Source organism: Pectinophora gossypiella, chromosome 17 (genome assembly GCF_024362695.1).
Source record: "Pectinophora gossypiella chromosome 17, ilPecGoss1.1, whole genome shotgun sequence".
NCBI lineage: Eukaryota > Metazoa > Arthropoda > Insecta > Lepidoptera > Gelechiidae > Pectinophora > Pectinophora gossypiella.
Window position 1 is genome coordinate 8,180,003 of NC_065420.1, and position 15,910 is coordinate 8,195,912.

The 15,910-nt window shown below is 35.6% G+C and overlaps 1 protein-coding gene across 2 annotated transcripts in view; it reads left to right on the forward strand.

Annotated features, from left to right (window-relative positions):
* LOC126374265 (thrombospondin type-1 domain-containing protein 4-like) overlaps positions 1-15,910 on the forward strand; it is a 121,544-nt gene that overhangs the window by 39,678 nt on the left and 65,956 nt on the right. For both annotated transcript variants that reach the window (XM_050020784.1, XM_050020785.1), the window contains exons 3-4: positions 4,118-4,187; positions 5,762-5,901. In XM_050020784.1, the coding sequence (XP_049876741.1) occupies positions 4,118-4,187; positions 5,762-5,901 (210 nt within the window). The remainder of the gene's footprint in view (positions 1-4,117; positions 4,188-5,761; positions 5,902-15,910) is intronic.

Below are 15,910 nucleotides of genomic sequence, written 5' to 3' on the forward strand. Positions count from 1 at the left end.
GTGCAGAAATTCAAAAACGTTATCAAGTCAGAACCCTATAATGAAATCATTCGCTGTGTAATAGCTTAATACCCGACCGAGTACCGCGGACAGCGCTATAACCCCAATTTTACAACATAAACGATTGAGACGAATAACCGCAATTACTTTTATGGCCCCAAACAAAGGGCCGAACTTATCTGTTTTGTAAACTGATTAATAAACTTGTGCTACCGGGTGAAAATGGGCTGTTTTACATTTTTAAAATGTAAATATGGTTGTCAGATCGTTGATTGTATGTGTATGTTAATTTAATTATAATGCAATTACAATGTTACACTCACTTAGCTGTGTCGTATTGTGTTCCGACTTTTAATAAGTGTTTATTTTGCGCTTACGTGTTGGAGTTTTTGGGTGAACTTGGGGAAGTAATCAGAAATAAACCTACTTTTAGATTGTTTCGTGTCATTGTAATTTCAATTTTACTACAGGCAGTAAAACTACTGCAATATTTTATTTTAAGGTACCTACGAATACAAGATACTTATTTTAAATTATTTCTCTGGTATAGATAGCCTAACCCACTGCTAGGTACAGCCCTCTCCTCTTCAAGGAGGAGGTATACCTCCACAGTGCTTTGCAGCACTGTAAGTTAACAGATACCGAGTGAATAACTTTGCTCATTTCAAAGAATCACTTCTCTAGCGATTCTCAAAAACAATTAGTTCTTAAAACATAAGACACTATTGACACTTGTTAAACAAATTAGCAATTTGCAGATTTGTGAAGTTAAACATGTAGGCATATGAACAGGGAATAGCAATTACCGCTTGTTAACACAGGCTGCGCGGGCGCCGATAGATCGTTTACCTCTGACCAGCTGATAGTTACATTCAGACGAGGTTACGAGTTATAACAAGGCTGGCTTTTAACATCAGGAGTTCAATATTTTATGTGCAGCGCATGGTCAGGGACGAAAATGCTATTTTCTTCTTCTCTCATATGGGTTTTGAGGTAATGACCGGTTCACATTCAAGTTGGCGATTGTGTTCGCAGATTTGTGGAAATAAACTCAATGTATTGTAATTAACGTCACGGTTCATTCTTCATGAAATTGGGGAATGACCTAAGCTGCAAGGGGCATTCGTATTATTTCCTTTGAATTGCTGAAATTAAAGAAAATAATACGAAGAATTAGTGGAAAGTAAGAAAATACTTACATAAACTAAAAAAGTCTCTTCATTTTCTCCATCGTAATATATAACTCGATTAACATAGATTCAATGGATGATACAATTCGATAAAATCTTTATTCAATTAGTATAAAACAGAGTGCAAGTACACAGTTCTTCAGTATGTCAGGTTATGAAATTTCCCACTCCATCAAGCTGCTTATAGACGACCTTCGGATTGTGTTTACGGCGCCCTAGAGAGCACGTTACTTAAGACATTGATATAGAAGCCCAGTGAATTAACTGCCGACAAAACACACGCCCTCTTCAAAACAACAACACACATCAAAGGAATGACCCAGCGTTATGGACTCACTATGTTAATATTACGGCTATAATCCTTGAGAACTCCAATATTAAGGTTAGTGATAATAATTTAATAGAGTGGTAGGACTACTTGAAAGAGTATGAAGAAAACTTTTAAATGTGAGTAAATAAATAGGTAGCTATTAGGTACATATTTTTAGTTTTGTAGCAGCTGAGACGACGTTAGTAGGAACCTAAATAAGTATTCATATAAAAGGCGGATTATGGTGATCGTTTTTTTGCAAATACAGATAATGTTACAACGCACAAGAGCGATGAACAGCAAAAACCTGACCTAGCATAACAAGAACGGAGGCGAACAAACAAAAGAACGGATAAAAACAAAAGCACTATCAGAAGAAAACAAACAAACATCAACCAGATTCTCGACCAATTTTGCTAAAACCAGCAATCCGCCTACTAGTCCAATTAGGCCCATTTTTCATTCGTGTTCAATTTAGCCAGTGATCTCATTCCGATCCAGAAACCGATTGATTTATCACCAGATTACTCTGTGTCGATGCGCTGACGCAAGCGGCCACCCGCCCGTGACTGCCGAACACTCCTTGATGACTTGTTGGCTGGTACCTAACATGCCCTATTTTTACATATGGGCTGTGTGAAAAATGCCAATGTTGTGACGCTCGTATTGACGCAGCGACGGATCCGATGGCTCAGTTGAAATTTGGAACGTTTTCTTACAGTTACAGTAACTGAGATAGGTAAAAACACAAGAATGTTTTCCAGAAGTGCCACTTTCCCGTTTAAAAGATAACAGGTAGGTAACAGAAAATGTATCTTCACAAAACACAAGTACATTGTACTATTATTTAAATACTTCCTGGATCAGTAAATCTCAGCTACTCATATCATTTTATCACTGAAGACCATCTAAACGGTATATTCACCGACAGGTATGCCGAAGCATGAACAAAATCGTTTGCAACCGATAGACGTAGAGAGCGGGGTCATAAATTTTAATATGTATAAACAGTGCTCCCTTTGTGCTTCATTGTCAATATTTTATAATATTTTACTATCACCGTATCTAATCTCGAATATCTGAGCTCCGACCGGTGGACGGGAGTCGGGACCTACGCGGAAGTCACAAGACCATTTCAAATATTCAAATGCGAACATTACTAAGAGATAAGAACAAATTTAATGATTCAAAGGAAACAAAACATGGGAATGTTGGCTAGGATGCTAAGGTTTAGAAGATTACCATTGCAATAAAATTAGCAGATATTGAGCTTTGAAAAAGTTATGATTTTTGTAGGGAGTTGGGTTTAAAAAGTAAAAATTCAAGCAAGTTTACATTGTATCTTATATTGTATCAGAATACCTACATTAAAGCTAAATACACCTTCATTTGGTTACGTTAATATTGTGCGCATATTATCTGAAGCTTCCCATAAACTAACTTAGACCTTGTTGATACAGTTCAGGAAATTAATTATTTTCCTCATCAGGTATCTAGCTGATAACCAACCTAGTGAGTGTTGTTCGAGGCTCTTGATCGTTTAATATTTCATAATAGCCCTTCGATGTTATCGCATGCTTTGTATTCAGAGGGCCCAGTATCGGCAGTATAAAGAACGGTTTCGCTGTGACGGAAATGCTAATTGGTTGTACATATTTGACACTTCGATTAGCTATAGGGCCTCCCTTTGTTGCATATCGATTTGTCGGATTGTTTATTGTAAAGTTATGCAACTCTGTTGTACACGTTTTTAACAGGCGATCTTTAGTTACACCAAATTTATATCGTTGTTCCAGCTAATAATAATGAATTATAAGTAGCGGCAATACGGGAGTTAACAGGTGTGAGAACCCGTTAGAACATTTTTATTGTCAATGAAAAATGGTCTTTGTCACATGTTGATAATGTTTATTGTTTCATTCGAGATGATTAATTGTCATTTTATAATGTCGATATTGATCGCCCTTAGAATTTTCATCGTAATTGAATTTTGATAAAGTAATTTATGAAACTCGCGGTAAAAATAATCGTATAAAGTATTTATTTAATGTGGGTTATGTTGGTAAACTCTAATGGTGTTGTTTATTTTTATGTACACGCATTTAGCTTTCAACACGTTCTTCGTCACTTCTCTAAAATAACACCACTTGGAACTAGTACAAATGTTTCCCAAATCTAACAGAATCGACAAATTGGTTGCGTAAAAAGCGTTGGACAGATGTGATTGTTTTTGTTGATTGACAGTGATGCAGCAAATGTTGAGACATGTGCTAGTTCGAAGACAAGGACACATAAACGTGGCGATTTGATGAATTTAAAGACAACTAGCTACATACTGTTTTCACATAACACTCAAATTTTTCATAGTTTTTTGTATCTCCAGAAACATAATTATTCTTTGTTCGTGTACATACAAAAAATGACTCAAGTTGACTCAACGAAAGATTTTGTTAAACAACAACTCGTTTTTCCGTCTTCACTTTCTTCGGTCCGTAAATCAATTGTTAGGTTGCTTTTGCAAGTAAATTCCATATTGTTTTTGGTTTTAGACATATTGGAAATTTATGTGTTTGCAAGGGTATTCTGAAGACTAAGGTAGTGTTTATTATTGTTGCAGATTACTCGCAGTATGGCTCAGACACACGAATGTTTATGCGCAGCTGATGAACACAGAAGTTGGACGACCGGTAAGAGTTGAGATAGGCAGTTTATACATAAATTAAAGTCATAAACCTCTTAGCATCGTTTACTTAAAACAACTTTATTGCGGCTGCATTGGCGGCATCAAAGCTAATGAAAGTCACAAGTTTCCATTAAGCATTTTAATGCTTATCATGTCTGGGTGCATAATATATGACGAGTTTTACACTCGTAAATTAAATGCAACTTTCTTTCACACATTACTTAAACATATCTTTTGATACCCAGCAATTATAGTCCTAGAAGTTGTTCTCGTTTGCTTTTGGGTAATCGTTAAGTGATTGATTAATTTTATATATAAATGATTTTATAACTTGACTGTACTGCATTGCCTATCTACGCATCATCTCTTAAGTTACACTAAGTACCTATTCTTAAAAGCTTCTTGTCCCACACGTTACATTTCATAAATACCTGTAGAATATGATCAGCACCATGAAGGTCTTTGGTGACACACTGAAACTGATCTACTTGATACTTCCGCAAATTGTATCTAGGCGGGCATTGTACCGACATGTGCTTGGTTGGATGAACATCCAATATTGCCAAGCGGAATATTTGGACTGACGTCAACAGACGAATATATGGTACTTACGTTACCTATTGACGAGTATTCTATGATCAGTGCCTATTGTCAATTGAAGAATCGAATCGATAACTCATGAAGACTTCTTCATTTCAATGTTAAAAGATGTCAATTGCTTCAATACGTTTCTCATGTTCGTCTATAGTTAATACCTATTCAATAAAGAATCAACCAGAAAATCTTGAGTTCACTGACATTTTAATCATACACCAGAAGATAGCAATCATAAGTTCGAAATAGACGAAAATAATTTGTGAATTCTTGAAAATTATGAAAGTCATAACAAACAGCAGTTCTATTTTGCAAACGACATTACTGTCGACCGAACTAAACCGTGAATTCCTTATTTCGCTAATGCTTTTCATAATCTACCAATTTTATAGCAGCTAAGCTACCTACTCATAGCTATCATGTCATAAGTAGAAGCAGCACCAGTATCCTGCTTCCTGAAAGTGTGCTTGGGGGAACCATCTGTATTACCTATTACTTTGGTTGTTCTACCAAGGAAGTGCGAAACTGAGCTGCTTTTTATGCAATGGTATTATCTATTTTATTGTACATTTAGACGCAAGCATTTGGTTGAAGAAATTCTGTTCCATTACATTGATAATATTTCTAGAAAGCTTATTAGTAATTAACATGATACTTATTTAGATAATATAGTAATATATCTGGTAAAAGCTTAATGATCAAGATATTTTTAAAGATTAAATCAAGCTTCTCAATCAATATGAAAAAACGTAGGTAATTAAGGAAATGTAATTTACATACATAAACTCGCGCCTATAACTTCCAGTGAGGTGGACAGTCACTAGTAATCCAAATACAACGAAGTCCTAAGATGTCTGATGAACAGTAATATGTCAGAGATGATCAGTCTATCGCCATATCATGCATGCCAGAATTAACACAATCCACATGTAAGTTCTTAATAATATCATTTTCATCTTCTTTTAACCATCCGTTGATTTGCAGATACGTCGACAATCAGCAGTTGGAGCAAACGCGACAGTGTACGCGTGGAGTGCATGGGGCACGTGGAGTTCTTGCTCCAGGACCTGCGGCGGTGGAGTAGCCGTGCAAGAGAGGAAATGTCTGCCTAGAGATCCTACGAGGTACCTATATTTATTTCTATCACTATTTAGGTTTTTAATTTTCTGTATTTTCATGATCAATATTATCGTCGAAATCTTGAAAATCATTAGTGCAATGGTCTAGGTGCATTATAAGGTGAAGTAAATATGCTGGAAAAAACTATCTACACATAAAAACTATCTAAATCACAACAATATCGGCTATAATGAAATAAAAAATGTATACATAAAAATGTTTGGATATTGTATAGTGCCTGACTTACTTGATTTCGCTTTCCACTATTTTAGGGATCAGCATAATTAAAAAGGTAGGTAAGTAACAATATGAAATAGAACATATAGATATCTTGCCACTCTGTATGTAGGTAACAATAAATCAAGGAATAGACAACATCGATAAAGAAATCGATAAGACAACAACGTAACAGAAGAAACGAATTGAAATAGAAAAAAATTGTAAGATAACTTAATAAACCAATAACGTACAACTATTAATGAGACAAAAAACAATCGACAAATCTTAAACGACATTTTACAATCAAATAACATTTACCCGAAGGATCACGCGTAGATAAAATTTAAAATATATATTATCCTGTATGAACAAAAAAAGAAGCGATGAAATTGAAAATAAACAAGAATACAAATCAGAACACTCTAATATTGCATACTTAATATGGAAGATGGATATAGGTATACAAATACCTATTAAATAATTATTTATACCTATATCCATAACACAACACACACAACATTTTGTGATAGCAAAAAAAAAACGGAACGTTCTTCTTTTGAAGAACAAGTAAATTTTTACTAAAGTTAATTTTATTAAATAATTAAGATAATTAACTTTTTTTCCTGGTTTATCCAAAGAAATAACAGACTCTTGAAAATGCTTTTAACAATGTTCTCATTCAAATTAGTCGACTTAAAAACCAAAGTCGTGTTTGACACAAGAAAACAAACAAGCAAACACGTGAAGAAGATTAATGTACTTATATTTTTTTATTGTTTTGTACGTAGTATTGTCTTAATTGTTCCGTTATTAAGGGCCGGACCAGCTATTAAGATAAGAAGCATTGTCGTTGGAATCCTTTTCTTTTTGTTTTACAATAGGTTTGTCCGATTTGATACGGTTAGGGTTCTGGATTTTATATTTTGGGAGTACGTGCGTAATTAAAATTATCCTTTTAAATTTAATAATCTAAAATGATAGAGTTTTTTCCGCGTATTAGGAAGATTATTATGAAGTGTGAAATTGTATTCAAAAGCAAGATTCCTATTGACCGTAGAATTTGAACGAAATGAAACTAGAAAGTGATATAATAAATATCGAAATAAAATTTGAAAAGATTTTCAACAGCGGCATTCCAAATTCTTCAATGTTATTTAGAACGACATGGTAGAGTGTACAACAATGCTAATGAAGAATGCCAATGTCCAGTAGATGAAGTTTAATTCAATGGTCAGCAAAATTTCCAGTCAAATTTTTAAACATCGAATCAATATCAGTAATTTTAAAGATGATGGAACGTGTCAACCCTATAGTTGTAGTCGCAGGCGCACTATTGATCATAGATCACAATGATATCTAATGATACGGCGCGATGGATAAAGGAGCGGACTGCCCACCGCGAGCGCCTTCCACACACCAATACCGATTGGATACTATCAGTTCTCGATGATAAAGTTAAACTTACGAACTTTACAAAGAAATATTTTATTAAGAAAGAAACCTATAGAAAATGACATAAATAACTAGGAATAAAGCAAAGAGAAAATACAATTGAAACAAAAGATATTTTTTATGTTGTGTGTCACATCACTAATTTAATCATTCTCCATGCTACTTTTTAGGGAAAAAAAAATTGAAGTTGTATCCAACAATAAAATTTCATTTCATAGAAATTACTAAAAGTTATATAGAATTTACTAAAATCATAATAAATTCTATAGACAACAGCAGCTTTTTAACACTAAATATGTTTAAAAGACATTTAATAATAAATCTAATCAAGATTTTGGAAATTACGTTAGTATAATTTTAGCTATACTTGCATTCGAAATGAATTCGAGAAACCATGGTACCTTGGCAAGAACCAGGAACGGTACCGGAACGGTTCACAGCACGACCGACGTTGGCCCGAAGATATCATAATTTACCGGACCATTTTTCTAGATATAGTCTCTTTGGAAATAGTAGCTTTGTAACTACCTGGTAATCTATCTAAAATTTATTTATTTGGCACAATTTCAATATAACAGACAGTATAGACCTTGAAGGATACAAGCCGATATAAGTAAACAAAGCTTATGAATATATTCCAAATTTGGCTCATCAGAGGTACCTACATCCGTCGCAAGATGAACTAAGTGCCCACACATCACCTGAGCTTTCTGTTAGATCGAAGCGACGCGATAGGAACCGTATCTCGTCGTCTGTAATAGTCGAGTCAACTATGTATATTAGTGAAAATTGCACGTAAGATATATTCAAAAAAATTGAGGCGAATTACAGATTGTGGAATATTATTAGGATATAGGGAGTACAGTATGATGTATGCAGATTTGATCTCCTGTACGCGATTAACGTAGGTATTCAGACCACAATCATAACGTAGATATAACAAATTAACAAGGTTAAAGTTGAAACCGCCTACCTACGCAAACTTTAAATTGGTAACGCATAAAATTAAACTTTACTGTTTAGTTATAAAATTATATACAGATCAGCAATAAGTCCACACAAAAAAAGACGTATCTAAGAAATCAATAAAATAATTCCAATCATAACATTGAAATTGTGGCTTAGACCTTTTATTTTAACAATTGTATCTATCACACAAGTACAAAAGGCTGGTCATATTTTAAAAGTATACAAATAGCGATATAAAAATTTAAAAGTTTCTACTAAATACAAATTGGTAGAGCCAACTTTTTATTACACATACTTACATACATAAACAGCCTTTACACGTCCCACTGCTGGGCATAGGCTTCCCCTCAATCAACCGGAGGGGATATGGATCATACTCCACCACGCTGCTCCACTGTGGATTGGGAGGTGTTTGGGCTAATAGCCCAGGACCAACTTACTTAGGACTAGGACTAGGACCTAGGACTAGAGGACTAGAGGACTTAGGGTTAGGACTTTTTATTATAGCTTGAAAAAATCTGAAGCTCCAATTCTTCTTAACAAAACACTCTAAGTTATAATAAATACATTTCTAAACACTTACTTCCCGCGCTACATTCATCGAACAATTCTAAACCAACAACAAAGCGTTGAAGAATGATCGTCCAAAGTAATGGTCCGCCAATCTTCACCATCAAGCATAATGCAAAACACAGATTATGAATGGTCGAGGGTAGAAATCAAAGTAGAAATGATAACGAAGCAATACAATCAATCTCTGCCGCGATCTCTTTGATCGTCCATCGACGGAAATACACGAATAAACAGGATTCAGTTTAGGGCTAAACACTCTTGAATGACAAATAGTAAAATTATCAAAATAATCATCATCACATGTTAGAAGCCAATGATGTTTCACAATGCACCTGCAAAAACATAAAATACACATAGGTAAATATGTGAAACTCAGTCATTATGCAAGGGATTGTTTCTAAATATTGAACTTACTCGCGTAAGTAAATATTTAAAAGCAAAAACCTGTTCAAGTTTAATGCCAAAATGTCGTAAGCACATAAATGTAAAATTTGAGTGAGATGTGACGGTTACGATCGCTGATTGGACACGAGGATTTCATGCGCTCTTCAATCCAATCGACTTGTCATACTCTTAGCCAAGATTACGACTTTCACATTTCCCATAGACAAGACAAGAGGCCGACAATCACTGCCTTTTTGTCCTGACATTCACTTTTGTCTGTAATTTGAGACCTATTTTTCACTTTCGTACTTGTACTTTGAAATTATGTTCTCTTTTCACAATTTGAAGTTTATTTTCCGTTGTGTTCGAAGTGAGAGCACGGTTGTAAACTTAAACCTATTACCATTTGTGAAACCGTTGTATTCACTTATAGATTGTAATGTACTGACAGAGCAAAAATGCCTATCGATCATCTGTCTATCACAGTTCTTATCTGGTGACGTTTTTGACATGCAAGAAATGTTAATTTTTATCACAGGCCTTTGTATTTTGCTTTGGTTTGGACGTAAAGGATTTTGTAATAGAAACAAAAGCCGCTCTGTATTTTTTCCGTCAGCAGCACATTCAGCCTTAAAAAAAGATAAACTTTTTTCCTGCCAGTTTCCAACTCATCAAAGCAAAATTTTATCAAAAAATTTCAATCCCGTTACGAATTTTGACTGAGAATTTTTGATTAGAGGCTGATTTCGCCACAGGCAAAGTCAAAGGCTAAATACAGTATGACCCCGCCCGCCCTTTTCGCGTCCAACATACCAAATTAAGGTAATATTGAACGCTAAAAGACGGAACAAACCGGGTTACAAGCTACAACCGATTTTCGACAACATCATGGGAGAAGCAAGACGGTTATTGGACCTAACTAAAAGCACCAACATAATTTATGACTAAACGCGACTTATAATTAAGAATATTTATATTCACGTACAAAAAGTACGAGTAGCTTTTACGAAACGTGCAAGAATCAAGTCCTGTAGAATAACCAGGACATTATAAAAAAGGCTTAGGAATCTACGATGAATAATCACACTTTATTTGTATCATGTTTTCTTATCATTTGTCAATTACTAATGTCTTCTGTTTCTTTAGAAACCATACCATTTCTTTCTTTCTTTGCCTTTCTCCTGTAGTTGCGTCTCAGATCTACGACGACGTTTAGACAGTCACTCAATAATTTGAAGCCCTTTCGCTAATGTCCGATTGTTATCTTTGTTTACATGCTTTTTGATTTCTGCTGCTTAAACTCTGGCATTTGCCGAGTCATTGTGTATCGTTCTAAATTGAAAGCGGTGTTAACAAGCCGGTAGTTTGTAATAATACAAAGTGGTATACTTTTCGCTAATGTTTTTTACAGTACGTACATGTAATTATAAACTAAGTACCAAAGGGCTGTTAGATTGTTGTGTAAAATTTAAGCAGCTTTTATATCTCTCTGTTTCATCTTATGGTCAACCTATTGTGTGTAACCGGGCAATTGCTTTTTTATACTTGTAATATTATTCTGAATCAATGTCCATTATTGTTATTGTTTTTGGTGTTATTGTTACATTAGTACCTACATAACAGTTATCATTTTGTTATTTAATACCTACTTAGCCCTGGCCTCAAAGTAAATGTAATGTTTCTTAGGGCCTATCGACTTCTTAATTCATATAAATATTAATAGGTATGCAATCACTTAATAGAAGTTAAATTAGTTTAATGTTACTAGACTACCTAATTGAGAAACTTTACATAAATTTAAGTTCAAACTGCACAATTAAATAACAATAAATACTAATTGCTGCGCTATGAATTTCAGTTTGCGATGGCTGCCAGGGAGCCAGTTACGAGAAATAATTTTCCAATTTGTTTTACAACAGTTTTATAGGCGGAACCAACTGTTTCCTACGCCAGTTTACGATTACTCCAACTCGGGTGTATGCGTCAGTTTTGTACTAAAATTCACATCAAAAACACTACAATTTTACGCGGTGTTACGTCAGTTGCGTGTTAGAATTGGGTCGGTTTCGGTCATGGTGGAGTATGAAGTAAGAAATTCCGATTTGTTTGTTTACCTAAATGTCTATTGCAATAATCGTGAAACTAATTTCTGTGATTACGGTTCGCTAAAAATTAGAAATCTTAGTATTGCTGCTAATATTAAAGTTAGATAATAGCCTCTAAAATATTGAACAGAAAAAATACCATGACATTAGGTAATGGAGATTAGTATCAAAGTAAATAACCTCTATATGTCGTGGCCAGATCTTAGACTTGATCATTTCAAGAAATGGCCATATTTCATGAAATAGCCAAATCAATGAACCCAAAACGTTTAACGATATGAGCAACTATCATATTGTAAAATTAGTAACAATATCATTAAACGTTGACGTTTCAACGATATGGTTAATTTAAGTTGGCTATTTCATGAAATATGACCATTTCATAAAATGATCAATTCTACGATCTGGCCATGTCATATACCTACTATATATGTCTCACAACAGCGTATCGTCGTCTGCAGCTTTCCCGAAGATCACTATATTATCATGTTAAATACTTCTACAAGAGCTTGCTAATTGCAAGGAGCAAGCACTATGTTACATACCTACCCACCTATTTATTTTCTTCCCAGACCGCGCATAGGAAATAGAATATCAATTGTGATGATGAGATATCGAGTATCAATAACTCATCACACATAGTATAAGCGTCTGTGATAGATTTATGATAAGTTTTATGATTTTAATTAGCGGACAAAAGTGCGCCCCGCGGCGGTCCGCAGCGATGGGCTGAAACAATGTGGTTTCATTATCCGGATGCCCATGCGACTGGCGATGTGTGATCGCCAGGGAAAGCGATTTGTATGGCGTCTTTTTTTTTCAAATAATATAATTTGGAGATAAAGAAGCTATACACGAACCTTTGCATTTGTGTAGGTAGAGCTGGTCTGATTGGTTGGTTATAAAAGACGTAAGTAAAAACGAGTTTGAAAAAAAAATCGATCCAATCCAAATACGAATTTAATAAGAAGAATTTATTAGGTACTTACATGGTGACAAATAAAAAGAACATAGCCAACTCATAAGTAAACTATGTTACACAGGTCGTAGTCAAGAAATAAAAAGAGAGGAAGAGTTCAAAACATTACATTATGAAGCTGTTTCTGTGTTATTTTGGATGGTTGTGCCTACGACAGTCCCAATTGGGATATACTAGTCGTGAGTATAAGTTACGTTATAAGGCTGTTTGACATAGCTACGAATAGTTCCTTTCCAATAATACCATAAAGTTTATTTTTAAATCGCGGGAGAAGGCAAGAATATTGTTGTTTTTTTTATTATGTAGATAAAGTAAACAAACGGAGCCAGAAACCTCTGGTGGCGCCTGTTAATACTTTTCTGCGTGATTGTACCCGCTTAATTTGAAATTAAATTTGAATGAGTAATTAGAAAGCAATACTGATTGATATCATCTCGAGTTGATCGAGTGACCTATTTCTAACTTTTAACGCATTATATACCCCCTGGAATGAGCCAAATGGATCTTGTGAAAGTAGGTACCTATTTAATCCAAATGGGATTATGGGTCTATAGATAAATATATGTTTAAATATTTGAAAACCAGCCGCAAACATATCTGTAAATAGTTCGACGTTCCCTACGTATACTAGTCAAAGTGAAAGAAAATTCGAACTGCACTGGCAACTGCATTACAATGTACACATTAAATCACATCTCCTGGCATTTTTATTTTTTCGTAATTCTTTATAGTTTAGATTTTAAATAGCCCGTAAATAATTCTAAGTGCATTCTAAGTGCATCAAGGAATTTAAAGAGTATTCAAATTGCCGCTTAGAATGGAGTACCGCGTATGCCATCCGTTTCACTCACACGCACACTACGACATTTGACACTTCGAACACTTTTGGCGGGAACACGTCGTTACAGGTTAGCTTACGAGAAAAATATTTTGTATTGGTTGTTTTTATGGCTAAAGTGTAAAATTCAGTTTAAATTTACGTATGATTAGTGTCTACGTGGAATAAAAATGGCGGGAAAAAAAGGCTTTATGGACGACTCGAAAAAGAAGTCTCAAGTTTCGAAAACAGAGCAAGATCGCTTTTTAAGAAACCGTCACAAGTATAAAAGTAATGGTAAGTACCAAATTAAGATAAATTTAATTCATTTTAGCTTTAGGTAATCTGTAACTGCTTTTAATGTTATATTTTTTACTAAAACAACGTACATTATTCTACCTGGTAGATAGAATAATATGCGTTTTTGGGTCTAAGTTAATTGCCAAACTACACTATTCGATCCGGTAGATAGAATAGTATGTGTTATAATATGTTTGTAGTAAATGTATAAAAAATAGTATTCTATCTGGTAGAGCGAATAGTTTACGTTTTTGAGATTTCACAGACGAGCGAGGAGCATTATTATTTCTGGTAAGTAAATTGAATTCTGTGCCTTATAGGTTCATATTTATATAGCCACATAAGTTATTCTAAGTGACAAATAGATTTGTACACACCAGGTTAGTAGGATTAGTATACAGGAAGTGTATTTCAATTAGACTCATTGCATACTCAGGTTACCGCATTGAACAATTCGTTACTTTGAAACGAAAGACAAAAAAACGCTAGCTAGCTATTTAGACCGTGGTACTGAACAATATTTGCTACGTAAAGTAAATTAAATGTATATATTTGTCCCATAGTAGAAACAGTTCAGTAAGTACTATAGGTAAGTACCGTAAACAAATCTGTTTCAATGCACTTCATACAAAACACGGTGTATGTAACGGAACAAGTGATAAATAACATGCACTATCAAAATACGTAGGGTAGTTTTCGAGAGATAATGCATTTATTTGAGACGGATACATTTTTAGGGTTTCATGACTTTCTTAATTTGTAGTCGTTAATAAAATGTTATTTATTTCTTGGTAAAATTGTAGTTTTTAAATAAGGACCTCCCCCACGTTAAAGTGTCCAGTAGAGGTATCTTCGTTTGGTGCAGTCCTAAAAACGGCGGTTGAGTCCGTCCTCAACGTATCCTTTGATGAGATCAATGGGTGCAGGAGGCTCTTCCGATTCGTTATGGCGGTTTAGGAGTGCGGTGTGCACGGGTTGTGGGTTTGCCGGCTTTTTTGGCGTCGGCGCATGGGGTTGCGGACCTTGTCGCTACTATCCTTTATTCTAATGGCGGCGGGGAAATTTTGCCTTATGTGTCCGATGCCTTGACAGTTTGGGGTGGCCTGAATCCGGGTGTATCGGCCCCTGTTATCTGCCCTATTCAGCGTGCGTGGGATGATGTTGGGGCAAAGCGGATCGAGCGTCAGCTCCTGGCACATGCTAGTGGGGCATATTTGGCTAGACTCCGGGCGGTTTCACAACTGGGGCATGGTTGCACGCATTACCCTCCCCTCATTTAGGCACTTTATTAGACGATGATTCGTTGCGTGTGGCGGTCGCTTTCCGCCTGGGTTGCAAGGTGTGTGAACCCCACATATATATGCACCTGCGGTTCCATGGTGGAGGCTGATGGCCATCACGCACTGAGTTGTCGACGTTGCGCGGGGAGGTTTTCACGTCACCATGCACTCAATGATATGGCGCGGAGAGCCTTAGTATCAGCGAGTGTTCCCTGCGTGCTTGAGCCTCCGGACCTATGTAGGTCCGACGGGAAAGGCCGGATGGGCTGACTTAGGTGCCTTGGAAAAATGGCAAGTGCCTAGTTTGGGATGCTACCTGCGTCAATACTGTCGCTTCCAGTCACCTTAGTCGCACCGTCCACTCTCCTTCAGCAGCAGCTGAGGACGCCGCTGAGAAGAAAAGAGAAAAATACGCAGCACTGGCGCCACTGTACGATTTTGTGCCCGTTGCTGTGGAGACCTTTGGCTGCTGGGGAGCAGACACCAGAATCCTCATTTCAGAGTTAGGGCGCAGGCTCAGGGAAAAAACGGGTGACTCCCGCTCCGGTTCGTTCTTGGAGCAAAGGTTCGCCATTGCTATTCAGCGCGGTAATGCGGCGAGCGTTATGGGTACCTTTGCACCTGGAACGGTCAGGGGCGGGTTATTTATGGACTAAGATTTTTTAATAATTTTATTGATAAATTGTATATTTAGTATTAAGATTTAATAAATTCTTATTTTTCATCATCATCAATTTAAGAGCCCCTCATCTACTCACACCACTTATTTTTACTTTATCAAAATTCATATATAAGTTAAATAGAAAAAAAAACGTTTTTTACGTTTTTTTGTCTATCCTAACAACCTATAACTATAATATGTTAGATTTGATTATAAAATACCTAACAAAAGAAGAGAGAGAAGTACAAATTATGTTACATTAATATTGCAAATTA